The sequence below is a fragment of the Trichoderma evansii genome (genome assembly GCF_050947405.1).
Source record: "Trichoderma evansii strain SZMC 28006 chromosome Unknown GGI43scaffold_1, whole genome shotgun sequence".
In the NCBI taxonomy this organism is placed as follows: domain Eukaryota; kingdom Fungi; phylum Ascomycota; class Sordariomycetes; order Hypocreales; family Hypocreaceae; genus Trichoderma; species Trichoderma evansii.
Genome location: NW_028145205.1, coordinates 1652901 through 1680616, shown reverse-complemented (window position 1 = coordinate 1680616; position 27716 = coordinate 1652901). Strand labels below are relative to the sequence as shown.

General features: G+C 50.8%; 7 protein-coding genes across 7 annotated transcripts; 5 read left to right on the top strand and 2 right to left on the bottom strand.

The window, feature by feature from the left end:
* Positions 1-1242: 1242 nt before the first annotated feature.
* On the top strand, positions 1243-4202 carry GGI43DRAFT_390527 (DUF1996 and WSC domain-containing protein). The gene has a single exon (XM_083204327.1). The coding sequence runs from the start codon at positions 1894-1896 to the stop codon at positions 3760-3762; it is 1869 nt and encodes a 622-aa protein (XP_083066170.1). The 5' UTR covers positions 1243-1893; the 3' UTR covers positions 3763-4202.
* A 221-nt stretch (positions 4203-4423) lies between these two features.
* Positions 4424-6326, top strand: GGI43DRAFT_419857 (rRNA (cytosine-C5-)-methyltransferase RCM1; the record flags this gene model as incomplete). Its single annotated transcript, XM_083207742.1, has 2 exons — positions 4424-4624; positions 4728-6326. 2 exons carry the CDS (start codon positions 4424-4426, stop codon positions 6324-6326), a joined length of 1800 nt encoding a protein of 599 aa, XP_083066169.1.
* A 5129-nt stretch (positions 6327-11455) lies between these two features.
* On the top strand, positions 11456-13837 carry GGI43DRAFT_16482 (major facilitator superfamily domain-containing protein). The gene is made up of 3 exons (XM_083199604.1): positions 11456-11623; positions 11728-13224; positions 13294-13837. Exons 2-3 carry the CDS (start codon positions 11823-11825, stop codon positions 13662-13664), a joined length of 1773 nt encoding a protein of 590 aa, XP_083066168.1. The 5' UTR covers positions 11456-11623; positions 11728-11822; the 3' UTR covers positions 13665-13837.
* A 1266-nt stretch (positions 13838-15103) lies between these two features.
* GGI43DRAFT_378544 (uncharacterized protein) lies at positions 15104-16898 on the top strand (the record flags this gene model as incomplete). Its single annotated transcript, XM_083202716.1, has 2 exons — positions 15104-15302; positions 15400-16898. The coding sequence occupies 2 exons, from the start codon at positions 15104-15106 to the stop codon at positions 16896-16898; spliced, it is 1698 nt and encodes a 565-aa protein (XP_083066167.1).
* A 394-nt stretch (positions 16899-17292) lies between these two features.
* Positions 17293-18004, bottom strand: GGI43DRAFT_378543 (uncharacterized protein; the record flags this gene model as incomplete). Its single annotated transcript, XM_083202715.1, has 2 exons — positions 17293-17801; positions 17911-18004. 2 exons carry the CDS (start codon positions 18002-18004, stop codon positions 17293-17295), a joined length of 603 nt encoding a protein of 200 aa, XP_083066166.1.
* A 938-nt stretch (positions 18005-18942) lies between these two features.
* GGI43DRAFT_16362 (uncharacterized protein) lies at positions 18943-21580 on the top strand. Its single transcript, XM_083199588.1, has 2 exons — positions 18943-19322; positions 19386-21580. The coding sequence occupies exons 1-2, from the start codon at positions 19156-19158 to the stop codon at positions 21148-21150; spliced, it is 1932 nt and encodes a 643-aa protein (XP_083066165.1). The 5' UTR covers positions 18943-19155; the 3' UTR covers positions 21151-21580.
* A 777-nt stretch (positions 21581-22357) lies between these two features.
* GGI43DRAFT_16204 (uncharacterized protein) lies at positions 22358-24704 on the bottom strand. Its single transcript, XM_083199562.1, has one exon. It carries the CDS (start codon positions 24178-24180, stop codon positions 22495-22497), a length of 1686 nt encoding a protein of 561 aa, XP_083066164.1. The 5' UTR covers positions 24181-24704; the 3' UTR covers positions 22358-22494.
* Positions 24705-27716: the final 3012 nt, after the last annotated feature.

Genomic DNA, 27716 nt, shown 5'->3' with positions numbered 1-27716 from the left:
CGGATCCCGGTCAGGCGGCCAAGCAAACAACTTTGTTTCAGATCTGCGAATTTAGCGCCAGCCACACAAGAGAAACGTGGCCGGCGACCACCATACAATCTGTGCGGGATTTGAGATGGGCTGAATTCCGCAGCCCCCGTAGCGTAGAGCTGGATTACGCGCAAAGTGCAGGACTTTGTTGGGCATGCGCCAGGTAATCTATAAGCGACAAGGCAAAGAGGGCAAAGAGGGCAAAGGGGAGTAAAACAGGCGCCTGTTCCCACAGCCTGGCATGCACGGTTTTTGATGCCTCATTTTAACATTCGGTGCTACTCTAAAGCACCTCTACTAGCAACTTCTAGCAGCGCACGGTGGCCTCGGAACGGGAGTCTGGAGTAGATGACAGATGACAAGCCAAAAGTGGGCGCAGAGGTCAAAACCAAAATCCAAGCAGACGGAAAGTTGCGAGTACAGGCGCGGCCAAGACACCGTGCGGCCAGCGGCATTTCTTTTGGCGGCAATGCGCGGTGGCTGCCGGGTATCAGGTACTTGCAGCCGTTGAAACAGCCACGGACCCTCCCCGCCACGCGCCGGCTGGTTATGCCCAATCACGGGTTAGGCGTGGGAAGCCAATGCAGGAACAAAAAGCCAGAGCCGCTTGTTAGTCCCATTGGAAAGGAGCAAGGGATGGGGAGGGGGGTTTTGTTTCTGTTGGTTTCTTCTGGTCTTGATTATTTTGGCCGGATTTTGTCGCCCACTTTGATATCTCGATTTGGGTTGTGCTTACGAATATCACTTGGAACTGTGGACCATGAAAGTACTAAGTTGAGTAGTAATACTATGTACATGTGTGGTTTGTGTTCCATGAGAAGTACCTACCTGTAGTTGGCTGAACAGAGCTGAGAGAATGTAATTGGCACTCATACGTGTAACTCTGCAAGACTCTTTGCTTGTGCACTCACATTGTTCTTAGCATGTCTGAAAGAGAGGGGTAAGAAAAGCATATTCGTGGACTTATGCATCACTTTCAAACTATTTGTTACCATTTTTCGCTTGTATGTGACAGGCGACTGATCCTTTTGCACGATTCATTTGCCGCATGCCTCTACATTGTGGCTGCGGGTTGCCTACTCACTGTCGTCTTCTCCATCTCTTGCTTCTTCTGGCTTGCCGTAGCAAGTATTATTATGGGCAGTGTCTTTTTTGGGGGGAATATAATTGCACCAATCCTGTTTTATTATTTTTAATCTATTTCTCATTTACGTATGGATCCCAGCACAGGGCTCAACCTGGCTCTCTGCCTCCTGGGCAGCTTCTGTGCTGTTGGCAGTGGTGCCTGTGGGATGCCCGGCGCGCTGGCGCCAGGGGCTCTCAGGGACATGGGCCCAGCCTGGGTGAGGCCGCATTCTGTGCATCCACCCACCACAAGCGCTGGCCACAAACGGCATTAGCAGGGCCTCCCCTGTCTGCGCTGTTCTGGGCTGGGCGACGCCAGGCTCGCTGTTCAGGTACCTGGACAGGCACGAACTCCTTCGACCCCACCCGTATATCCAAATCCAAGATGCCTCAACCTCTCTCCCTGTCGCCGTTTTCTATTTATCTCCAAGACCGCCGGGTCTTTTTCGAGTTTTCTTTCTTTCTTCTCCAGGCCGCTTCATCTTTCTAGTTGCTGGGCACTTCCTCTCCTTTAAGCATTTTCGATACATTGCATTCTTTTTCTTTTACGTTCTTTGTATCATCCATTCTTTCATCACGGACGACATTCGACATTCCTTCGTGGTTCACATATAGCATACACATTCTTTTCAAGGTGCTCAGGTATCACCGTTGCATTTATTTACAACCGTCCTAGCGACCTTCACAGCTCGTCGAAAGCATCACTCGATTTGCATACATCTCGTTTTCTCTTTCACCATGAAGTTCTCTACACTCGCGGGCGCTGCCGCCATGGCTGGCACTGCCATTGCTGCCCAGGACAGCCGAACTTTTGCTGTTCTGCGATTCACCAACAAGGGCTTGGTCACCACTCGTGCTGATCCCATTGTTCAGCCCGGCGGTCCCTCTGGACACGTCCACAACGTTCTCGGTGGAAGCAACTTTGGCTTCTCCTCCACCGGTCAGGATCTGCTCAAGTCCAACTGCAGTACTGCTCTGGTCAAGGGTGACTTCTCCAACTACTGGTACCCGATCCTGTACTTCCACGACCCCAAGACCGGCCACTTTGAGTATGTCGACGTCTACTACACCAACGTCTACTACTTCTTCGAGGCCACCAACGACGACATCAAGGCCTTCCCCACTGGTCTGCAGATGGTCTCTGGCAATGCCATGACCCGTGTCGTCCCTGCTGCTGGCGGTGCCTCTGTCCTTGACCCCTCCCAGGGCACTGTCAACCCCGTCCAGTTCACCTGTCCTCGTACCTCCTACAACCCTCCCTCCTACCCCGTCGGCTCTGACGGCTCCAAGGCTGGTATGGTTGATCCCAACAACCAGGGCGCTGGATCTGGTTTCCCTGACGTTACTTGCGATGGCCTGTACTCTCCCCTTCGTCTGGACATCCACTTCCCCTCTTGCTACAACCCCGCCGCTGGTCTGACCAACTACAAGAACAACACTGCTTTCCCCACCGATGCCGGCGATGGCAAGCAGGACTGCCCTTCTGGCTGGATTCACACTCCTCACATCTTCTTCGAGGCCTACATGGACACCCAGCCCTTCAAGGGTCGATGGGACGAGAACCAGGGCACCCAGCCTTTCGTCTTCTCCAACGGTGATGTTACTGGCTACAGTGGCCACGCCGATTTCATGGCTGCCTGGGACGAGGATGTCCTCCAGCACATCATCGACACTTGTAACGCTGGTGACTCTGGTATGGACCAGTGCCCTGATCTGCCCTACGGCCTGAACAGCGGCTCTTGCACCATTCCTCCTCTGGTTAACGAGCAGGTCACTGGTAACCTCACTGCTCTCCCTGGTAACAACCCCCTCAGCGGCTTCAGCTACGGTGCTGCTCCGGCCATGGGCTCTGGCTCCTCCAGCTCCAGCTCCAGCTCCAGCTCTGGCTCTGGCTCTGGCTCTGGCTCCACCAACAACGCTGGCACTGGCTCTTCCTCTGGCTCTTCTGGTTCTTCTGGCGCTGCTGCTTCCAGCAAGGCTGCCAGCTCCTCCAAGCCTGCCGCCACTAGCAACGTTGTCAACGCCGCCCAGCCTACCACTTCCAAGGACGCCGCTGGTGCTGGCTCCAAGACCATTGAGTCCGCTCCTCCTGCTACTTCCAAGCCTGCTGCCGGTGGTGCCCCCGCGGGTGGCGATGAGCAGTGCAGTGCCGCCAACGTCCACACCGTCACTGAGACCGTCACCGTCACTGCTGGTTCTGCCCCTGCTTCCACCTCTGTTGCTACCAAGGGTGACTCTGCTGCCACTGTCGGTGGATACACCTACGCTGGCTGCTACCAGGACAACATTGGCCGTGTTCTGAGCGGTGATGTTCTGCCCGACCTTGGCCCCATGACCAACGAGAAGTGCGTTGCCAACTGTGTTAGCAAGGGCTTCTCTATTGCCGCTACTGAGTACGGTGGCCAGTGCTACTGTGGCAACGAGCTCGTCGGCTCTTCCAAGCTCGCCGATTCTCAGTGCTCCATCGCTTGCGAGGGTAACAGCGCGGAGATTTGCGGTGGAAGCTGGGCCATCAGCGTCTACAGCAAGACCGGCTCCGTTAGCATGACCGCTGCCAAGTCTCGCCGCTCTGAGCACGTCCACCGCCACCGCAGCCACCGCAACTAAGGTGTCTTTGGCTATCTTGGCGCATTTAGGGTTTATCTGAGCTGAGTGCTCTGGAGTATTTTGAGCGTTGCATGGGTGATTCCGAGGATTTATGGTAGCGGGATCTTGGGTAAAGGTACCAAGCCAGCAGCGGGTATGATATCTGCTGACTTGGAGCGATTGTTGGATACTTCGATTCTCACGTGTATTTTTGAAGACATATTTTACGTTTCTTGGTTTCTTTATCTGTAGAATCAGTTAAAGGGGCCGCCCGCGAGGGAATTTTAAAGCGATTATCAATCGAGGTCTATGAATGACTGGGTCTTATAGAGTCTGAATAAAAGTTTATGAGCAATTTCAAAAAAGAGTAAAGCTGAGGTGATTTAATGGTGATGTATTGTATATAAAGTAGTGTCCAGAGTTTTAAAAGTTGAATATCTATAAGTATAAGTGAGTGTAAGTGTGTAAATGTGTAAGTGTAAATGAAGCTAGTGCATGTAGGTCGACGCTCGCCTAAGTTGTTGTCGGATGGCGGCTGAACCACGGCTAATTCCGTATTTTCTGTCTCTCATAACGAGCTTTCTCATATCGCAGCAATATTTTATTCTTTACACATACTTCTTTTTTTACCCCCTTCTCAATTCAAATCTTCATTTAGTACATAGATACCCTCCTTGTGAAGATGTCTCTTTACCACGAGGCGGCAGAAATTCTGTCCTCGTCATCAAACTCAAGCGGAAGCTTGAAATCGCGAGTGTTTGGTAAAAAGAACAGCAAGGTGACGCCGGGACAGCTCTATGCTCTCGTGCTAGAGAGTGCAAAATGGAGCCCAGTATTGAAGGAGGTCATTGAAAAGACTGATCTGTTAAAGTTGGAGCGAAAGGTACTATAAATATCTATATAACATTGCCTGTTTGTGTATTTGAGTGTTGAACCGCATAGTGAGTGTGTGAATGCTGACTTTTTCTTCGTTTCTCAATTTGTAGCTTACGCCTACATTAGCTTTACTGCTGGTGCATGATTTATTACTGGCAAAGAAAGGAATTGCGCTGCCACAGAGCCATGGGCTGAGAGCATCAATTGAGCGTCACAAGGGACGCTTGAGTTCAGAACTAACGCTGGCGAGGTTAAGAAGAAAGGCTCCGACAATAGAAATCTTGAGAGAGCAAGTTGAAAGAGCGGCTGCGGGAGAAGAAGCCAATTACCCTAGATGGGTGCGCGTCAACGCTCTCAAGAGCAGCGTGGAAGAGCAATTGGAGACGACCTTTTCAAAACACACGAGGGCTGAGAGCATCCACGATATTGTTACCAAGTCAGGCAGGCATATCTACATTGACCCTCATGTGCCAAATCTGCTTGCTATTTCCCCGGGGATGGAATTTGCCAAGGTGGAGGCTTACACGTCGGGAAAGATTATTCTACAAGACAAGGCATCGTGTTTCCCAGCCTATCTGTTGGACCCGCGATCTGAGGATGGAGATGTCATTGATGCTTGTTCAGCACCTGGTAACAAGACTACGCATCTCGCTGCTATTCTCCATGATCATCGCCCAGAATTTGAAGATGCGCCCCAAACAATTTACGCGTTTGAGAAGGACTCTAGAAGAGCAAAGACGCTGGAGAAGATGGTCAAGATTGCAGGATCGAATAATATTACGCGCATAGGATTCGGGCAGGACTTTTTGCAAGTCAATCCCACGGCTGAAAACTATAAGGATGTGGGAGCTTTACTGCTGGATCCAAGTTGTTCGGGCAGCGGTATCGTAGGTCGTGATTCGATGCCCGAATTACATCTCCCCGATTCGCCGTCGGATAAGAGTGGCGGCAAGGGGAAGTCGAGCACGGCCAATGCGAATAAGAAAAAGAGAAGTCACGATGAAGTTGAAGAGCGTGCAGAGAACGTATTGATAGATGATGATGGAAACGAGACGGTAGTGAAGTCGGAAAAGGATCTGGAATCTCGACTTGAGGCTCTCTCTGCATTTCAACTGACACTCCTGCAACATGCGTTTCGCTTTCCTCGAGCCAAAAAGATTACTTACTCGACATGCTCAATTCACTCGCAAGAGAACGAAAGAGTTGTCATTCGAGCCCTGGCATCAGACATTGCAAAGGCCAAAGGGTGGCGTATCCTCCAGAGGGAAGATCAGGTAAGCGGAATGAGAGAGTGGCCCGTCCGAGGACTGGTCGAGGCCGCGGAGGGTGACGAGATAGTTGCCGATGCCTGCATACGGTCCTATAAGGGGGATGGCAGAGGGGTAATGGGTTTCTTTGTTGCTGGGTTCGTGCGGGATTCGATTGACAACGACAACGATGCATTAGGTGCTTATATTGATGCCGGCGGGGATAGTGCGGAGGGGCCATATCTCCGCGACGACGATGGACGGATTTTACGGGATGTTGTTGGAATGCCGGTTCTGAAGTCCACGGGGATGGCTGTTTCGCTCCGTGGAGTGGACGAAGGGAAAGGAAATGAAGATGCAGATGAGGAGGAGAACGACGAGGACGACGAGGACGACGAGGATGCATCGTCGGATTCTGGAACTGGCAGTGAAGACGAATGGGGAGGCATTAGCGATGCGTAACTTTTTGCTAAACGAGGTTGATAATACTCGGACGCACTCCATACAGGCGACGTTGCATTCTTTCAGGTTACGAGAGACAAGATTGGCCCTGAGTTTTCGTATTAGCTAAGAGCGGCCATGTGTTGGTGATGCATTTTAATCCTTGTTTAGTTGTCTCTATTGAGTGACAAGGGTGTTGCAGAAATAGGATGTCTTTCAAGGCAGGATAATAGACTGATACTAGGACTGGAAATACCGAATTGATGCCTGTGCTGCATACAATAATTGAGGCTCACTTTGTTCAAAGCTACGTCAGGCTGGAATGTTTTGCGCTAGCGAAATTGGGTAACGTACTCGTCGTTTGGAGCACCGCCACTAAATAGTTCAAAGATATAGCCAAGTCAACATCACAAGCTCTGTTTCGAACGGACCGACGGGCACAAATGAAGTGAATTCCGACCGTCTTGATCCTACTGACTCTTATGCTTATGCCATCGTACCAAAGGTTCACCAACACCATACGATTTGGTTGGACTATGTGGACGCTGCTGATGCCTCGCTGCCATGTGAAGTGGCATTTCGTATTTGGATCAAGTTGATTTTCAAGTCCAGATGATCAAATAAACACGCAATCAACAGAATCAGAATCACAAGCCATAAAAAAAAAAAAAAAAATACTACACTTGGCGAAGTCTCATTGGCGCGGCGTTCAAATGCCGCTTTTTTGTTGCAAGATCCTCAACATTTTTGCAAGCTATTCGCACAACAACAACAAAATCATTGACGTCTTTCACTCCAGCGAAGACAGCCTCGGCACAGCTCATCCTTTTTTTTCTAGAACAAGTCATGCTCTGTGCCGGCGTGGAATTTAACTTATCAGCGGTGGCAGTGGTGGCATGTTTAATTGGACCACCTGGGCTTTGACAAGCGCCTCAGGCGAGGCGGATGCGAGGCGGATGCGAGCAAAATGCTCCGTTGTGGGTAAGACGAGCGAAAAAACTCGGTGAAACTGACGTTTTGTAGTTCCACAGTGAGGCAATCTCGGCCGAGACATTCACAAGCTAAGGTGAGCTATTGGTATTTCACATGGCAAATCAAGACGAGATTAAAAATTTCTCTTCTCGGTAGAAGCCGAGAAAAGAAGAGTCGAGCGAAGCAAAATTGGCGTCGGGCCGGCTTCTGTAGCTAGTATAGAACAGATCTGGCGGCGGCAGCCAAAAAGTGGGTTTTCCTAAAATTCTTTCTTTTTTTTCTTCTCAAAAGGCAGCAATGCGTCTCTCTATCGCCTTTGGCCGATCTGTGCCTCGGCACATTGGCTGTCAGACTATCGAAGCACGGACATGGCCGTCCAGTATTGGCATTGACCATTGTTCGAATGTGGGCCGCCTTATATATGTCTGTTCCCTTTATTATATGGATCCGTCAACTAATACGGGTCCCGGGATACAAGGTTGCATCAGCCCACAACTGCGGTGGCCCCTTATCAAATATTCGTGGCATGACTAATTTTGCTGAGACTTGTGAACTCGTTTGATGTTTTTTTCTTTTGTCTGAATCCCGAAGTATGCACTCCATTTTTTATGTTTGTAATATTTTCTCTGCGGACTTGTAAGAAATACGTTTGGCCACAGTGGAATGTATTATTAGTGTATAAGCCTTTTTAGAGCAAGGCTGCTGAATCGCTAAAACGTGGCTTACGGTTTCAGCCTCGTTTTTAGGAGAGCGGCAGCCATTCTACAACTGCCGCCTGTGTGCATGATATAGCGTCGTCTTTATTTGCGAGTGTCGCCAAAAGCAGAAGCGAGGTGTGTCTCGATAGGGGCACAAGTCAGCTTTCTGACCAGTAGGACTATTAATACCGCTGCTATATATATTATCCTTCTTTATTTTTGTTCCATTTTCCTCCTGTGATCCAAATAGCACTCTGTGTGTGCATCGTGTGAGTGCATGTTATTGCCTAAATGGGCGAGTGGCCGCCAAGCTCCAGAAAATACTCCGTAGCTTGGCATTGGGCTAAAAGGCGGCGGGCGGGCGGACTGTTAAAAAAGAAGGCGCGCGGAAATAAAAGAAGATTTAAAAATTCGATAAAATAAAAAAATAAAATCAAGTGGAAAATAAAAGGAGACGGCCCCATAAAAGAATTACTGTTTTGCCCAGATCTCCACGTGCTAAACGACGTCTGAGCTACTCCACTGGTCTTAGCGCCAATACACCAGCGGGTCTCTCTCTTTCACGGTGCAGAAATCCGTGGACTTTCCGAGGCTTTTTGCTTACAAGTTTTGCTTCCCTTTGCTGTGAGTCTTCTTGACGCTTCTCTGTACCCGGAATTCCGCTCCAATGGGGGCGTGCAAAGCGGTGACGCATCGTCCAGGGCGTCTATTATCTATCTGATGGAGAATATTGATATAATCTGTGACATCTAGGATTTGACATCTCGCCCGTACTCCGTGCTGTCTACGGCGCGTGCGGTGGGTTGGGTGAATTTGCCCGTTGATTGAGGCGGAGGCACGGCGATGAGGGGCTCCGGCATCCCGTGAGAAGGAGGAATAACCTTCCATATGACTAATTCATACATATGTACAGCAGACGTCTACGTAATGAGGGCTGAATGGCAATAATACCTAGGTATTGGAAAACCACGCTACGCAATACCTAGGTTCCATGCAAAGGCGACAGCCTCGTTTTTAGCACCAAGCCGTTCACCTCGGAGAATGGGGTAGCTGAGATTATAGTGCAGGTCTTTTCTCGGCAACCTCGAATAGAGTAATTTGTTTGTCCTCTTCCTGTTGGTCAAGTGTACTATATAAGCTTTCGAGTACGCGGGCATGCCATAGCCGCATGACAAAACAGCTGTGAGACGGGCGCTCACATGGGCGGCTATCTGGCTTCTTCGCAGAAAGATCCGAAGATCTTAATGCTTACCTGGAGACGAAGGGTGTGGATGGGGGCTATTGCTGTTTCTAATAGCAGTCCCCGCCTGTTCGCACGACTTGCTCTCCGACCGTTTGGAATAAATCTCTCCCGGAGAGATTACAAATGGTGCCAGGATCTATTTAAATGAACATTGTACAGGGCAGACGTTGAGGGCGTGACAGGATAAAAAAAGACGGACTTCGGGGCACGGCGCCGGGTTGGTGGGGCCACGTTCCCGGAGATTGTATCTGGCCTGCCGCTCCCTGCCCAGGTTGCCTGAGATTTCGAATTTTTAATCAATCTTTGATTGCGTTAGGGGCTGAAACTTTGTCTATACGGGCTTTTGTAAACAGCATTCTATATGTAATATAGATATATATGGATATACTGCTAATAGCCGTAAAGCCCGGAAGATGTCAAACCATACTAGGTATCGGTGTGTGCAGGTGCTTTTTCCGATGCATCTGCAGGATCGCACTAGTAACAACGGCTACGAAATACATGTATTCACTCGTGCAACCATTCCAGAGTACAGAATAGTATACGTGTACTGTAGTGCATGCCAAAGTAGCAGTGGGAGCGATAACCGCGACCAGGGGAAGGTCCCGTCCATCTGCGCGGAATATCCCAGCAGCCATACTAAAACTGATCGGCTTCCTCCAGTGGATTTTTTGCATACTCGGATGGGCAAGTTCGTGAGGGGTCCAAGCTACATGATTGGCACGGGCAAAGCGCTCAGACACCCACCAACAGCCATTCGAGGGGGTTCGGATGGAACTTGCATCCCACGAGGGGAAATGCTTCTTTTGGTGGATGATTCGAAAACAGCGTCGTATTAGGCCAGCTTGCAGCCGCCTGCGAGGTGACCTGTCCCCAATATAGAAGCACAGAATATGCTGCTGTTTTTAAAATATGTTAAAATAACAATCCTGGTTTTTTATTGCGAGTACGAAACATATATATAGCAGTACTTCTCAGCGCTATGCTCATGGTGAAGAGGCGGAGCAGAATATACCGAGAAGGAGGGAATGAATCAACTTCTCCACTCCTCCCTCCCCCGGTAGCAGTGACCGTAAGTAGTAATTCGTAGGGCAGAGAGCGAAAACGAGAAAACGAGGGGTCTTTTTGGTTTTGTCCATTATTTGTCTACTCTAGATGGGGCCTTGGCGCAGTGGGTGGGCTGCTGCTTGATATCATTTCGTGTCATTATTTTTCGTCAAAGCTCTTGGGTACAGCTGCCGATGGGAGGTTGCATGCACGAGTTGTATTGTCAACAACAAGTCGTGAAATCAACGTGAAATCAAGGATAGTCATCCATGAGATCTCGACAACTCAGCATGGTGAGGTGCAGCGTTGTAATGCATTGCTGCAATACTCCGTAGTCGCAGCACAGAGCCCAAAGCTACGGTCCGATACGTCATGCCGACCACTGATGCACTCATGCACAAAATGCTGCCACCGGCCCAAGCTTGGCTCCGGAATGTCCCAGAACGGCCCAGCTCTGTTCTGCTCTCTTTTGTCTGTTGCGGCCGCCCGTCTCGTAGCCCGTGGTTGGTCACACAAACCGCCCCCGTGGCGCAATCCTCGCTGCGGCGCACCAACCGGCAAAATCTCCATGGACTTTTTGGCCGCCGGAGACTAGACGCTGCAGGGCCGCGCAAAGCAGCAGGGCCCATTGTCCAGCATTGGCCCCATCGGGACTAGACGCGCCCTTTAGCCGCACGCAGCGCTAAACCGCTCTGGACAGTACCTTGATTCCATCACCATCTTTCGACTCTTCCCCCCTCGCAAATAACTTGTTAACTCCACCACTTGCTTGGCCGCAGTCCTGCTCAAACCCGAATCCCTTGCCCAGTTCCACCAGCTGCTTCTTTTTGATCATGCAGCTGTTGTTGCAGCCTCCATCCCAGCTCTGGTCGGGTCAGGCCCGGTACCTGGTAATCAACAACCTGGTCAACCAAGCTCAACTCTGACAAGCTCACCTCTCTGGCTTTTATTTATAACAATTCGACGCCTCCTCCTTGTTCGCACGGCTATTTATTTACTCTATAACCTCCTCTTCAGCTTCTTAGCTTCCGTCCTTGTGGCTTTCCAACATCTACAGGCACTTACATCTCGAGACAGGCGCCCTAAACCCCCAGCCTTGTTTCCTGACTCGCTTTATTTCAACTCTTCTCTCCCCTCTCTCTCCTCTTTTTTTTTTTTCCTTCCTTCGCTTCTCGCCCTCTCCACCGCAGCCTCGTACCACAATCTATCTGCCGAGGCTCAGCGACGTTCTAGGCCTATCTTGTTTCTCAAGGGTGGTTAATTTGTCACTTTACTGGGGATAAAGATAACTCGTCCGGACAACATCCACCATTACCCGCCAGCGGAGTTCCACAGAGATTAGGTTGAGTTTTAGGGAGGTACGTGTAATTCAATGCATTGGTAATCCCTGTCCTTGGGCATTATCAGTATAAGATACATCCAAGCCCGTGCCCCCGAATCTTGCGATCTGACTTTGGTCCAGGCTTCTCATCTCATCTCGTCTCGCCTCAAACTTAATCACAGTAGCGCAAGATCTGGGTTCTTAGCGATCAACCACTGCGCATCATAGCTACAATCATGGCTGAAGAGAAACCTGTTGTTCCCGAGGAGGTTCCTCCTCCCTCTACCTCTTCATCGGCCTCTGCCTCATCCGCCACTGTTACGACACCCGACCACGATATTGAGTCTCAACTACAGGCTCCCCCATCTGGAAAGGTCTCGCACTGGAAAGTTCTCCTCGACCAGACTGGCGTTACCCAGGAAGTGCTGGACTTCAACTACACCGGCCAGGGCACTACCGAGTCTCCTTACCTCGTCGAGTTCATTCCCAACGACCCATGGAATCCCATGACCTTCAAAGACACATTCAAATGGGCCATCACTCTCATCCAGGCCAGCGCGGCCCTCTCTGTCTCCTTCGCTAGTTCTGCTTATTCGGGTGGTATTAGTGAAATCATCCTGCAGTTTGATATTTCCGCTGAAGTCGCCATTCTGGGTGTGTCATTGTTCGTCATGGGCTTTGCCATTGGACCTCTCCTCTGGGCCCCATTGTCCGAGCTGTACGGCCGTCAGAAGACCTTTTTCGTCAGTTACATGGCCTTGTCCGCTTTCAGTGCCGGAGCCGCTGGTTCTCAAAACATTGCTACCCTCGTCATCCTTCGATTCTTTGCCGGCGCTTTTGGCTCTTCTCCCCTAACGAATGCCGGTGGTGTCATTGCCGATATGTTCCAGGCCGATCAGCGAGGTGTTGCTTTCAGTATCTTTGCCATGGCTCCCTTCTTGGGCCCGGCTCTTGGCCCCATTGCAGGTGGCTTCCTCGGTGAGTCCAAGGGCTGGCGATGGGTCGAGGGTCTGATTGCCATCTTCACCGGTGTCGTTTGGATTCTCAGCTCTGTCGTCTACCCGGAGACATACGCTCCAGTTCTGCTCCGTCAACGTGCAGGTGCTCTGTGCAAGAAGACTGGCAAAGTCTACATTTCCAAGCTCGAGGCCGGACAGCCAGTCAAGACCATTGGCGATCAGCTCAGCGTTTCTCTCCTGAGACCTTGGCAGCTTCTGATCAAGGAGCCCATCGTCCTTCTCATCTCCCTGTACATGGCCATCATCTATGGTACTCTCTACATGTGCTTCGCCGCTTTCCCCATCGTCTTCCAGGAAGGTCGTGGCTGGAGCCCCGGCATTGGTGGTCTGGCATTTATCGGCATTGCCATTGGTATGACTCTCTCTACCATCGGATCTATGCTTGACAACAAGCGATACCTGAAGGCTGCTGCCAAGTCTCCTAATGGCAACGCACCCCCCGAAGCCCGTCTCCCACCAGCCATTCTTGGATCCATCCTGATTCCCATTGGTCTCTTTTGGTTCGCGTGGACCAACGGACCTAGCGTTCACTGGATTGTCTCTATTATTGGTTCCATCTTCTTTGCCGCCGGTATCGTCCTGGTGTTCCTTTCCCTGATGAACTACCTTGTCGACTCTTGTAAGTTTTCATTGCCTCCCTAAATTACTCTCAATTTGCGCGGGCAACAATGGCTAATAATTGATATAGATGTTGTTTTTGCCGCTTCAGCCCTGGCTGCCAGCTCCGTCCTTCGATCTCTCTTTGGTGCTGCTTTCCCGCTGTTCACCACCTACATGTACCAGAACCTGGGTATCCATTGGGCGAGCTCCATCCCCGCCTTCTTGGCTCTGGCTTGCGTTCCCTTCCCAGCTCTCTTCTACAAGTACGGTGATAGAATCCGTGCCAAGTGCCAATATGCTTCCGAAGCCGCCGCTGTTCTGGCTAGAATGCGAGCTAAGCATGTTGAAGTTACTGAGGACCAAGCCATTGAGGAGGTTCAAGAGCACGAGAAGGAGAGGCGCGCCAGCCTGGCACTGCAGAGAGAACAAAGCCGTGCCAGCCGTGCCAGCCACGCCTAAACCCAAAAATTCTTGATTCAATAATGAATCCCAACTCTCCTCAACCTTAACATTCGATTGGGTTAATTACCACCACCTCTCTTATCTGTTTCTCTAAACAATTTTCTTGTATCAGCATGGCAGCGGGTCACGCTTGCTTGCGAATACTTGTTTTTCACAACCTTTTTATTTTTTTTTATGAAACATTTATAGTCATATTGAAGCGATAGAATTTTGTCGGTTCAGAGTTCATTTTTTCTGGTTTTGAATTACGGCCACGTGGAACGGATATATGCATTGGTTAATATATAGAGGCGTCCTCTTTTTTTTCATGACCGAGGACGAAAGCAAAAAGGAGCTAATGGGATGCGGGAGCATATGAATCTTGCTTCCCGCAGTAATGGAGAGCAGGGCTTTGCGCGTTTGACGTGTTGCCAACTCACTCTTAGCGTTTGTTTATTTGTTTGTTTCAGCTTTACTTATTCGGGATACCAATATAGCATGTACATAGATAGAATGAGAGAAACAAAAAGTTGAATACTCAAAACCTAGCTTGACTTGAAATGTGGTGTGAATGAAGATGTCTAGTAGATGATGATTGAGCACAGGTATGACCATGTGTTGTAAAGACGTCATTGTCACTCTGCAAGAAGTAGTGATATGTGCATGTCTTTACTTGGGCATTCAACAGGGAGTTTAGTTTACAAGCGTCTCTATGATGGTTCATGGTTGATTTCAGCCTCTGCATGTGTTGATACTTCTCCTTGGTTCCATTATATAGGTAATTTGACACAGTGCCACAAGACATTGCGGCTCATTTGGTGTTACACCTGAATGTAACCACGCAGCAGGCATCGCACAGCCATCATATTATGTAAAGCGGGAACCGATATGGGGTACATGATATCATGGTATATTTTGTGTCGACTTGCTACTAAAGTACATACTCAACGCCACCTTAAAATCTTATCACGAGACTCTTACAAAGACCAGGTGTCTTCAATACATGCCTAGCATTCTTCTCACTGTATAAATACACGTATTGCGTAATTTGGTACCTGGCGCCAAACACCGCGCACTGGTCCTGCTGGCGTCGGTAGGTACCGCGCTGGTCTTGGCGCTAAATCACTGGGCTGGTCCCAAACTGGCAAAGATGGCACCGTGTGCGATCGGGAAAATCCAGCACTGCCGGCACTGGGAGGGGCGCCAAAGTTGGTGCCAAACGCCCGCGTCGCCAACAGAAAAATAAACCGCCAACCAGCAGCTTTCAATACTGAAACCCGCGTTTCCATCCCCCTCATTTTCAGCCTCAACTACATTCCCTCGTCTCTTTTCTTTTCTTTTCTTTTTCTTTACGGGTATTCTATTTATTCGATCTTTACCAAAAGGAGAAAAGAAAAGAAACAACGACATATAGCTGATTGCCCTTTTCGTATTTTTTGCGAGAGGGCTGACCAATTATGGCGAGGCCATCGCAGCCTAGCACGGACTCGTCACCGACATCATTCTACACAAGCAAAGAGGACGATTCAGAACTCACGTCCAAGTCGACAACTGCGAGCACACCGACAACTAGCTCGCCATGTCAGTATAGAACGGCACGAGAGCTGCCTCACGAGCTGAAGGAGCACTGCCAGATCTTCCTCGAAGAACAATTATGTATGAACATGTCACCCCTCTGCATCCCTCTGCTGCCAATGCGCTTCCCATTGGTGCACCTTATATCGACAGTACTAACCTTTCTGGCGACGATTAGACACTTGCGCCATAAACCTTCTCAACAGCATCCTCGGTTCCGGCATATCAAGATCATCGCCGAGCGGCAAGCCTGTACCCGTGCCGCCTCCGAGCCACCTCGCGCTTCTAAGCACCATCGCCGTTCACCCGCTACATACCACGCGTGTCGACAAACCAGAACATCTCGACGTCTCTTCCCTCGCCTTGGGCTACCTTCGCAACGTTCTCAAGGTGGTGGGACCGCTTCACGCCGACTTCCGGACCGCCTTCCAGTTCCGCTCCGTGCCGCGATGGAACCGTCGAGCAGCAGGACATACCGGCCATGATAGCGACAGCGAGATGTCTGATGGCGACTCGGAGGGTGGCCGCGATGTGCTACGCGGAAGGATTGCAAACGAGGGCAGCGTCTGGGCCAAGGGTCAAGACTTCTGGTCAACGGTCGGGTGGGCGTTTCACTGCTGCACGCTGATGCCGCACCGATGGCGGTACTGGAGGGCCTGGCTGGAGTTTATGCTAGATGTACTGAAAGCCGACTGGGAGGAGCGGAAGCGTCGCGATCTGGAAGACTACGAGATCAGAGGAGGGGTGGGGGATGTGCCCACAACATGGCGCGCCGAGTCCATGATAGTCATGTACATGGACCAAAAGGACGGTCGTCACTCTGGCCCCAAGGGAATCATGAAGGCGCTGCTTGCTTACAACGGAAGCATTTCTTCTTCGTCGTTCCAAGAGGTTTTCGATAAAGAGCACAAGGGGCCAAGGCAGCGGGGGAAGAAGCGAAAGCGTGAAGCGGTTCTTGACCTGGCCAATGATAAGTTTGGCGACTATTTCGACGAAGACGAGTCCATCTCTTCCGGCGTCTCTGAGCCTCCGACCCCTCATAAGCAGCGCACTAAAAGTGAAGCATCGGGAGTCAGTGCTGGCATGGTTGAGTCTATTAAGCTGCGGCTGCAGCTATTCAAGTTGCTTTCCGAAGCCATAAATGACCTACGCAAGCGGCAGGAGCTTGACAGGCTCTATGAAGACTTTGCAGCTGGCATCAAAGTTCTCCCACTGGATATATTCGCCCTCTTTGTCTCTCATCGGCCAAACGAGCTGATACGACCGTCGCAGGTCAGCCTCACCAGAGAGCTCTTTCACCTGCTCCTCCCGTCGTCCTACAAGGACCCCCGCAAGGTCGACCCGGAAGGAGATATGTTGGGCTGTCTGACGATGCCTATGCTGGAACACTGCTACGTGTGTTACCCCGCTAATACGATCGGTTCGGAAGACAATGCTAAGCTGTCGTTGCTGGTTGAGAGCGCGATACAGCTGTTGTGGCTCTGCGATATGATCGAGTATACAAACAGCTTCGCCAACGCGGTCGACAAGGGCATAGAGGCGAGGGCGAAGAAGGCGCAGAAGAGGAGGACGGGGCGGACAAAGGCCGATGCGAGCGATTCACATGCTTTCAACGTGATTGAGGCATCTGCCGATCGGATGCGACTTTTGTTGGACGTATTGAGTGCATCGACTTGATTGAGCGGCGTTATACAGCGTGCATTTTGCTTGTTTGGTGTTTTCTTTTCTTCTTATTTTCTTGTGGAGGATCATGTGGTTTGGCATGATGAATTGTAATGAAGAGCGTGTTTATTATTATGATTTGCAAGAGATGAAATCCTTGTGGGAACAGAATTGGGAGCAAGGCGTTTTTTGGACGATTGGGTGGGAAAATACCCCGGGCTTTTGGGGGGTATACATTCTAGGTAATGATACACATAATACAAGTCTATCCATCCATCAATCCATATGCGTACATACTGGACCCAGTCATAATACAGATGGCGTCGTTTCGTCGATCCTACTCTCACTGTTTCATTTAGTTGCCTTCCCTTGATCGTTTTCCCTTTTTGGTGTCCGCTTTGTTCAAATCTCATCGCTTTTTCGTCGCGGCCGTAGGATTCCATGCCGTAGGCTGCCAATTCTCACCTGGTCCTTGCGCCTTCGCCCTCGCCCAAGGATCCTTTGCATCAATCTTCTCTTCCTCCAATTTCGCCGCCTGAGACCTCTCTTTCCTCGTCGTCTTCTTCTCCTCACCCTCTACCGGCTGCGCCCTCTCTTCAGCTAAAGGCAGCCTCCTCGCCGCCGGCTCCTCCTCTCTCGGTGCCTCCATGACCCTCGGCTTCGCCTCCCAGCGCGCATCGGCCTCGGCGGCAAGCAGCTTGATCCTGTCCTGGCGCACCAGCTCCGCGCGCTGTTCCTCCAACGTCGGAGCCTCGCGCCGCGTGTGCCGCAGCCATTGGTGCCATTGGGGGCTGACCTTTACCTGCGAGTAGTGCGTCGATCGGGGGTAGGAGACGATGCGGCGCCAGCGCTCGGAGGAGTCTTGGGCGCCGCGGGTGAGGCGGAATTCCCAGAACGTGTTGCCTTGGAGATCAAAGCCTAGAAAAAGAAAACAGAATGAGTAAAGAGGGAAAAAGAAATTGGGATTTTATATTATAAGCAGCAGATAGAAATTGTGGCAAAGTGCTTGTTGTAGCTTTATACTTACCAATGAGGAAGCGCTTCCGCCAGGGAAGGCGCAGGGCCTTCCATTTATACCATGCCTGAGCAAAAAGGCCTATTCGCTTCGGCGTTCCTGACATGAGGATGTGGGTGGTGAGAAGTTTGTCCTGGAAGAGGGGAAGCTGGAAGAAAAGAAGAAACCTTTTTTTTTCCTTCTTTGCTGGAGAAGATATGCTGTCATTGCATGCATGTACATGGAGCATCAAATGTGTGGCTGATGCGCCACCATTGGCTGCTTGCTCCTATGACACCAGCCACAGCAGTAGCTAACCAGGTAGGTACTAAGGTAGCTTTCTTCAATGCCCCTCGCCCCCCCTCTTTGCATGAAGAACGGGGGAGACTTTAAGGGTAACCAGCAATGCGTATTTCGTTACATGCCTGCAGGAAGGATATTGCTGCGACGGCTTAGCGAAACGAAGATGATGCACCCCTCCTTTTACGGAGGTACCAGTGAAGGTCTGCAAATTTGGTATTGCTGTTTTCTTTCAGTGGGGGGTTGTTTATTAGTAGGCCATGAAGGGTCCCAGCAGATCAGGTACCTTGCAGGCTGCGTCCCCAGCAAAGCTGTACCTGAGCGTCGCGTGCGTGGCGCTATCTCTGTTTCCCCCCAATTTTGTTGCAAGCCACGCACCCCAGTCGCCGTGTAATAACTGTAATTTGGGTCCCTCAACTGTGGTAATAATAGCAGCAGCAGGCCAGTATTAGTGGTATCAGGTCCCCGAGGAAAATCCCCCCCCGCCTGCTCCTGCACAGCATAGCTGGAGCTGACGTGCGTCATTCGCCTTCGCAAGGGGCGGCGCAAAAGGTACTTGAACCCTTTATTTTCCATTTACTTCCCCCCCCTTCGACCTTGTTTCCTCTCCATATACTTTACTTATACCCCTACTTGTACTTATTTTTGTCTTCGCCTTTTTGCGCAGACGTATTCTTTGTTGAAGAAACATCCTAAAACCTGCGCAAAAGTGCGGTTGTCAAGCGCTGAATTCCAGTGCACCCAGCCTTCTATTTCTTGCGACTACATTCCGAACCTGCCGCTTACGACATCCCACGCTGACCTGGTGACGACACCCTCCTCGAAACATCCGACAAACAAAACAATACATACATTGCCGATTTCAATCTTCCCTGACTTGTAGCATCCAAATCCTCAAGACCGGAGAGGAATAGAGAAAGAGAAAAGCAAAAGCGACAGATATATATTATATACCAAAACACCTCTGGCCATCCAAACATGGCATCCGTGACGTCTTTGGACGGCGACTTGCGCAGATTGCGCCTTGAGAAATACACTCCCGCCGCCGCCGACGAAGCCCGCGTATGGATCGAAGAGACGCTGGGAGAACCGCTGTCGTCTAAGGATCTCTTAGACGGCCTCAAAGATGGCGTGGCCCTCTGCAAGTATGCGAAATGCGCCCAGCCTCCAATTTGTCGCATGCGCTAACGTTTCCTCTTTTCTTTCAGGCTCATCAATCTCGCTGTTCCAGCTCCCGGAATCAAGTTCAAGAAGTCAGCCATGCCCTTCGTCCAAATGGAAAACATATCGCACTTCCTGAAGGCATGCCAGGCGCCGCCCTTGAACCTGCACCAACACGACACCTTTCTTACTGTCGACTTATTTGAGCGCAAGGATCCGGCCCAGGTGCTACAATGTATTGGCGCATTCAGCAGAGCCGCACATGCTGCCAACCCAGCGAATTTCCCTCATGTGATTGGTCCCAAATCTGCGAAACCTGGAGCTGTAACGCCTCAAGGCACCGGCGCTGGAGCCACAGGCTCACGCGGCCGGGGAGCATCCTTTACTGGAGACTCTGCGGCATCCAAAGTGAGCCCTGCGAAGAGCACTGGGAATGGTCCTGGTTCCCCCAAGTCCGTTAGCACCTGGAGCAAGAAGGAACACGAGGGTTCAACCGCTCCGGCTTGGAATATTGCGCAGTACGGCTACATGGGCGGCGCTAGTCAGGGCAGCATGGGAGTCGCTTTCGGAGCCCGCAGGCAGATCACTGCTGCTGCGCCTCAGGTACCGAGTTTAGCTGAGAAGGAGCGCATCAGGAAGGAGAAGATCGCGGAAGAGGAGCGTCAGAGGCAAGAAGCCCAGGCCCGGCGCCAAGCTCAGCTCGAGGATGAAAACCGCGCTCGCGCTGAAGAGGAGAAGCGATGGGAGGAAGAGACACAGAGGCAGAGAGAGGAAGAACGCCAAAAGGTGCAAAGAGAGAAGAAGGAGTGGGAAGAGCAAGAGCGGCAGTGGAAACTGACCGAGGACAAGCGCCGTAAAGAAGAAGCCCAGGCTGAAGCCCGCCTTGAGGAAGAGCGACGGGCTGTCAGGAGCCCTGGCAAACTACATGGGCAGTTCCTCAGCCAGTATCAAGCTGAACAGGCCAATGCTGAAAAGGCCGAGGCCCATGAGGCAGTGAAAAGGGAACAGCTTCACGATGCACACCAGCGTGAAGTCGAGTACGAGCGTGACCGACAAGAACGGGCCGCCGACGGCAAAGTACCTACCTCGCCAGCTCAATTGAGGCCTGGTTCAAGGAGTCGGCCAGATGAGCAGCGAAGCCCCAGAGGAGGCAATGCCTCGCAGCTGAACCGCCACGAGTCTTATTCCCAAGGAGAGCGTGAAGTCCTTCACACGAAGTGGAAGCAGCACCAGGAGTACTTGAAGGAAGACGAGCGAGAAGGTCTGGCCTCGTCGCCCCTGCCTAGATCTCCCCGCCCTCTTCCTAGTCCTAACAATGCAGCTCAGCCAGGAGCAGGAGGACGACCTCTGCCCGATCCAGCCAAGTACTCGTCCCCTCCAAGAGAAGCAGCCCAGAATCGCACAGACCGATTCCTAGCATCCAACTCGGCTCCCGCGCCGTCCGCAGCCCAGCAGACATATGCCCGAGAACTTGGCGCAACAGAGGAGCGTGATGCCGAAGACCGGCGCCGGATCCAGAGTCAAGACAAGACCAAGGCAGCCGGATGGGCGTCCAAGTCCCTGCTCGAGCGCGAGAAAGAGTTGGAGAGAGAGCGCCAGAAGGAGTGGGAGGAAGCCCAGAAAGAGACAGCCGCTATGTCTCGGGGCGAGAATGGCGTCGACGGCATTGGAGGAGGCATTGACGGCCGGTGGGATGTCGGCCAGTGGAGTGGTTATACTGGTGGAGATAGCCAGAACAGAGGGACGCAGGGCATTGGCGCCGGGCGAAGGCAGATTGTAGGACCACGACCTCTACCAAACGGCGGGCGATAGTGGTGATATGCGGAGAGAGATGGAGATAAAAGAGGAGGGGAGAAACGGACGCGAAGGGCACACATTCATTGGCAGACAGAATACACTGTGGACGGTGTTTCCGGCTGGAGGATCTATACAAAAGCAAACAGGTGGCGGCGGTTCTGGCGGGAAAGGGTGGCGCATGTTAGATTTGGTCTTGTTTTCATCTTTCTTATCTTCTTCTTGGCTTCTTTGCCTCGCTTTTTTTTTTCACATACTTCTTTTTCTTCTTCGTACTCTTCTTCCTTCCCCCTTCTTCTGTATTCTGTTGCCAATATTATATTTAGCGCTGGACGGACCCGATTTTTGAATCCTCATGTCTTACTCTTTCTTGATTTATGTCTATAGCGCCGAGCGTGTGAAGAATAAGGAACGTGTTGGTTATACCGTGTATAAGCAGCGTAAAAGCTTGTAATACTCTATGTAGAACAGAGTACTACCCCTCCCAAAATACCCCATCTCATAATCCTCCCTGGGTTATGTATACCGGGGCGCCAGATTTTGGTTAGGCTGGCCCTCTCATGCAGGGCGCGGATAGCCCACTCCTACAGCCAGACTACGCGGATCGTATCCATCTGACCTATTAGCATCATTTGCTCTCACCACTCATCCTACAAGCTCCATCAGCCATAGGCGAGAAATATTTGCGTCATATGGCAGCTACAATGAGCCCTTGTCCATGTATGCCGCGTACTATATGGGATTAAAAACCCTCAAGCCGTTGAGATCCTAGTCAATACGTGCATTAGGTAGAAATCATGTCAGGCCCTGCCACCTCGGTCCCATGGGAAAGAGCTAGAGGGTCTTAATTGTAGAACTACTAGAAATCCCTCGATGGGTTAATAGGGTCCAAAAATGGGGGGCAGCTGGCAGTTATGATTCTTTTCTTCAGAAAAGCCACGCACGCTCTCAAAGTTGGGTATGGGCTTAGTGAACACAGGGGCAGATGCTACGGTAACAAGAATGCGTTTCTTTTCTTTTCTCCTATGGGCGGGTGTCATAGCTGAGCGGGGATCCCTGACTGTTGTAGGGTTGTAAACTTCTACCATAGAGCCAACCCTCTTGCCTCATTTGCTCTTTTTTTCTACTAATAATTTTTTTTTCTCCCCCATGCGTGGCAGAGGAACCGTATCAAGATGCGTCATCAATATTGCGTTCTGACGTTATCAGGGGAGGCAGGAAGCTTCGCAGCCCCTGTTAGAATCTGACCGCGCCCTCGCCTGTCTTTACTGAGGATAGACACATGTTGATGACCAAGCACCCTAGTCGCAAGTATCGATGCTGCTTGCTCGGAGAGGAAAGGCCTCAGGAAACTACTGACCCTTACGCCAAAGTTTCATTTCCAGTCGTTCTATTCTCTGCGGCCTCTGTGCGACATCTCTCGCACATACACCAACCTCCCAGACTCCCCTGAGCCCACTCGCGTCGTAGCTGCACCGGCAGTGTCACGTCACAGTAATGGTTCAGAATCTCTTCTCCTTTCTTGATGCCGCCGGGCCTGCCGCCGACGACACGTTCTTTTCTTGCTGAGAGAACCATTCGGCCGCCCCAATCCCAAGTGACGTTTGGATCGCAATCGTGGTTAGCTAGGCACCAATAAGGATGAACCGCAGCAACATCCGGTCTCCCGTCTCGAGGATTTTTGCGAGCTGAGGCCGTTCCTCGGAATTTGGCATAGAGCGTATTGAGGACCCACAGGTCGTATTCCTCTAAACCGGTGTAGATATCTACATCCATCTTCTCCAAGATATGCAGCGGCGTCTCGATATTGTACTTGAAAGAGAACGGGAGCGTCCATTCTGGCGGAGGGCCAGCGTTGGGCGACACATTGATCTCGTTGGATCGAGAGGGGACAAAGTCGCCCCAGATGAATTTCACCTCTCGCACATCCAATGGGTGAATCTCCTCATTGGCTGCCATCGCCAAGACTCTGGAAAGAAGAAGGAGGTGCAGAGTCTCATCAGCTTCGAACGCGCTAGGATCTTTGGCAATTGAGTCCACGTCTTTATCGCAGACAGCAGGGTGATAGCGATCTTGGGCCAGGTCGTGGCACTCTTGGCTGCAGAAGACAGTATCGAAACATTCCTCGCACCTAATGGATTGGTTCTCGCTGCCAAGCGGAGCAAGGTCAGAGCTGCAGGCATCACAAACTGAGTCTTTATGTCGGTTGTTGGCCGTGAGGAGAGTGTATTCTCTGAGCACAACCTCACCAGCCTCAATATCCTCTTGAGCAAAAACACCAAGTTGCTTGCAGGTTGGGATTATTTCATAATTGTCTGTATCGCTCTCTCCTTCTAATAAGATTGGCAGAGTTGCTACTTGGACGGCACACTTTGGGGCCATCTCTTTCAGCTCGGCATTCAAGGACTGCAAAGACTCGGGCGAGAAGCGATCCGGCTCATGGTCATTCCATGGATAGACTTCTCGGCGGACAAGACCAAAATCGGGTAAATCACTGGCGTCAAAATCTTGTCGGCCCAACCTCTGCCTAGCCACATTGTCAATATGTCCCCTAGTGTGAAGCAGCTTCGCATTTTGCGGAGCAACTGCCAGCCCCCGATCACAGAACTGAGAGGCACTTTTCAAGCAACCACACAGCAAGAGACTCAATGACAGTATCTGATAGGCCCGTACTGACGCTAGGCTTGCCAGCTGATTGAAAGCATCATCTCCATCTTCGTGGCTGCCGTTGATCAGATCAGGATACTCGTCGGCAATTTGGCTGTGGGCCAGGATCTCTGGAAGAGGCACGCCAACATATTTGTTTAAGCATTCTAGAGATTGCTCATGGTATTCGAATCCATCATTCGTAACTTCATCAGTTAGGAGAAGTGCTCGATATGCGTCGCCAGCGGCGAGGTCGGGGTATCCAAGGTCTGCGTAGACCGCCGCACGCTCGAGATAAAAAATCAAATCATACGGTGAGCTTTTGAGTCCTTCGGTCAATTGTTGACGACGCTCAAGAAGCTTCTCGTTAAGAGCAGTGTGATCTGAGTCTGGAGACGACATTGGTGCCAATTAGTCGCCAAGCACAGCAATCAGAAGGGGCTACTGCACCACAGCTTTAGGGCGCACAGAGAATGGCAGAGAGTCAATCGACAAGCAAAATCTATGAAAAAAAAGACAGCAGCAGTTGTTCGTCAGTACCTAGGCACGTTTGAGTTGTGCTTAAGTAGAGAACAGCTTTGTTTGATTATCGCTTGTCGGGGCTACAAGACCGAGAGGCCCCTTGGCTTAAGCAATCGACGAAAAGAGAGCGGAATAAAATAATCAACGCAAATGTCAACCTTTTAACAGGCGGTCAAGGCGGTCAAGCCACTGTATCCCCAAAACCCAAGATCTTTCTCTTCTCTGCCTCTGCAGAAGCGTTGGACAGAAGGGTTGGGCCGAGCTGGAGGGGTTGCTGATACTAGGTAGCCAACGAAGACTTTTGGGACGACGCAAGACCGGAAAGAAACTGGATTGGCGGGTATATGAAGGAAGACGTGCTGCGGATATCTGCCGTGTGGGTGAGTAGCGCCGCTTGTCAACTTGCAGGATAGGCTTGACCAGGAGCCAATGCAACGGCTACCAGGGTTATGAAAGAAGATGAGAGGCACGGATCGAGGCCGCGGTCGATTATATCCCCGCAAAGCTAGTGGCCGAAGTATCCTAAGGCCTGGCGGGAAGACGAGGAGAATAGAGGGGAAGAACCAGCAAGGCAAATGCGATAAGAGGAGCCAGTAAGCCTGCGCGGGTGGCGAGACGCAGAATGGCTTAAGAAGGGCAGCGAATCAGTAAGCCGGCCCCAGGTTGTAACACTGAAGTGAAGCTGTCTTGTGACGCGCTCTGTTGCCGTACAAACACCACAGCTGCGGTAGTTTCGAATCTAGGCTACTGGCCACTATTGTGAGGCCACTGCTGCCACTGCTTTCTGCTTTCTGTTAGCTGGTGGTGGTGGCGGTTGCTTGGCCTTGCAGTTGTTGCTGCTGATGCTGCTGGTGGAGGCTATAAGTAGTTGTTCTTGCCGGCGTCGAACAACCCTGGTGGCTTGACTCTGAACAAGATGATACGACAATGCCCAGCCAGGATGAAAAAGTTCCAGGTTCTTCCAGGCCCGCGATATATATGCACGAGGAATCCCTAACCCGGCTTCTTGAAACCAGAAGGAGGGGCAGCTCAACGGGGCGCCTTCCTTGCAGCCTTCAACTCAGGAAAGGGAAGGAAACAACCAGGCCAAGCCAAGTCCGAATAGCGGCACAACCGTTTTGCAGCCTGGCGCCCAGATTGGCACCTACGGATGGTCCAGAGCCAATAGTCGTCTGTCCACACGGCCGCAGGCTTACAAAAGGGCGTTGGTGTATTATTAATAACAAAGACTGAAGCTGTCAGAGTCTGCTAGGCCAAAAGAGGGGAAGTTAACAGAGAACTTGTGAGGCAAGGCAGGGAAGGGAGGCACAGAAAAAAATTCTGAAAATTCTCATGAGGCCTTAGACGATGCGCCAAATGGGCTAGCAGGCGCGCAAGCGTGTGGGATTTGGCGGTTGATTGGCGTTGCTTTAGCACCCTTCGGAGTGTGCGTCCCGCTGGACCCTGAAATTCCGAGTGTGTAGCTCGGTGGGACTTTGTGGCAGCCAACGACAGCGATGGGCTAAACTAGAGCTAGAGTCGCATTTCTGGGCTGGAGGCTGCCGGGCCGTCAGTAACACAGACGAAAACCCCATTGTCGCACAGATATATCCGGCTGCCAAGGGGCTGCAAGCTACAGGGCACCATGGATAGCCCTGTCAAGGCAATTGCATGAAGGATTCCGCGGCACCTATTGTCATCGATACGGAAGCGATAAACGAGGGGAGATAATACAGAGGAGGGGAGATAGTCAGGCTGCCATCACGAAAGATCGGCCATTTGCTCGATAATACTACTCTGACCGGCATATGAAATTATGGAAAAGCCGAATAAAAAAAAAACTTCCTCCGGCAACATAGCAAATTCGATCAAATCTAGCCTTATGGTAAGGCTCACCTCCAGAGACGCAACTCATTTTCGCCTCTTGTTCCCATGTGGGGTACCTTGTGCCTTGCAAAGTGCTGGCTGGAAAGCTGGTTAAGCAAGACCCGCATCAAGTCTTTGGCAGCGGCTTGCTCCGGTAGTAGCTACAACCTACAAATGCCCGCTATGCTAGGTATAATCGGTATAGCTTCTAATTACGGAGTACTACAACTAGGTATCCGCGTGCTTCGTCAATCCATGAATATGTACTACCCGAAACATACATGATTATTGTGGCTCTGGCGGTGGGGAACAATAACATAGGCTATTGTACATAGGCCTATGTAAGAGAGTTATTGCCACTACCTTGATAGTAGGGCTTGTATCCCCGGACGATTCGGGAGTTGGTTGCAGTAATCCCGAGGTATAGTCGCATTTCGATACTTGGTTAACGAAGATGATTACGGCATCAATCTTTTTATGAGGCTGTGAGGCTGAATTGCAGTATTCGGACGTTCAAGAAAATACGCGCATGAAGAACCGGCTTGATTTGAGACTTCATCATTACGTCATTACACTTTTGATCAATTCCCAGCCGCAACACTGGAGTATCGCCACAAATAACATGACGTTATACCTGTCTCGGGGTCTTTATTAACAATCAACAAATAACATCCAAGTGTCGTCTTAATGCGGCAATATCAGATACAGGAGAAAGCTAGGTGTTATGGGTGGGTAACTCTGCAGCCGTATTGCCGTGGCCTTCGCGGCTCCCGCTTGAGACAGCAAAATGCCAAATGCCTACCTGGGTATGTGGTTTAAGCGGATGTGGTAAGCGCGCGCTGCACTAACGGCGAACATGCATACGCTACATTTGCCCATCAGCTATCTGCCCAGCCATACATGCAAAGACTGGATATAAAGCACTAATGCCGCATCCCTCAGCTGCCTCTTGCAGCTTGGCGATCATGTGAAGAAATAAGTCCTGGGTTGATTACATTTGTATTCCTCCAGAAATTGCCCTTTTCGCCAATACCACGCGCTTAGCTTCGATGGTTAGAAATCGGACGCATGTCTCGCATCGAAGACGGCTAGCCGAGCACTTTGCCTGCGGCCTTCGGCAGCATTGGTAAAGCAGTGCAGAAGACGCAGGATATCCCGCGGGAATCGACTCAAATGATCATTTGATTCCTCCAATCACTCAGTTGATACCCCATACGACTGTCTTCCCCTTTAGCCGTTTATGCCAAAATGAGCAATGAGTTGCAAGACTGAGTATGCACCTCTAGTATGAAAAGTTATGTTTGCCCACACTCCACTTTTGCCTATTCGCGTATGCACTCTAACTTATAAATCAAATACTCAATCATGCTTAGATTGAATGAAAATCAGCTGAGCCAGAAAAGGAATATCTTGTAGCGACATCTACATAGAGGAGGTGAAGGCATGCATACAGATAGGGGGATCTAAGTGGGACGTATAGAGAGATTGATATAGGAAGATACAGGTAGAGATATACATATGTATAAACGCAGTATAAACGCATCTATCATATTCATATTTAGCCCAATTTC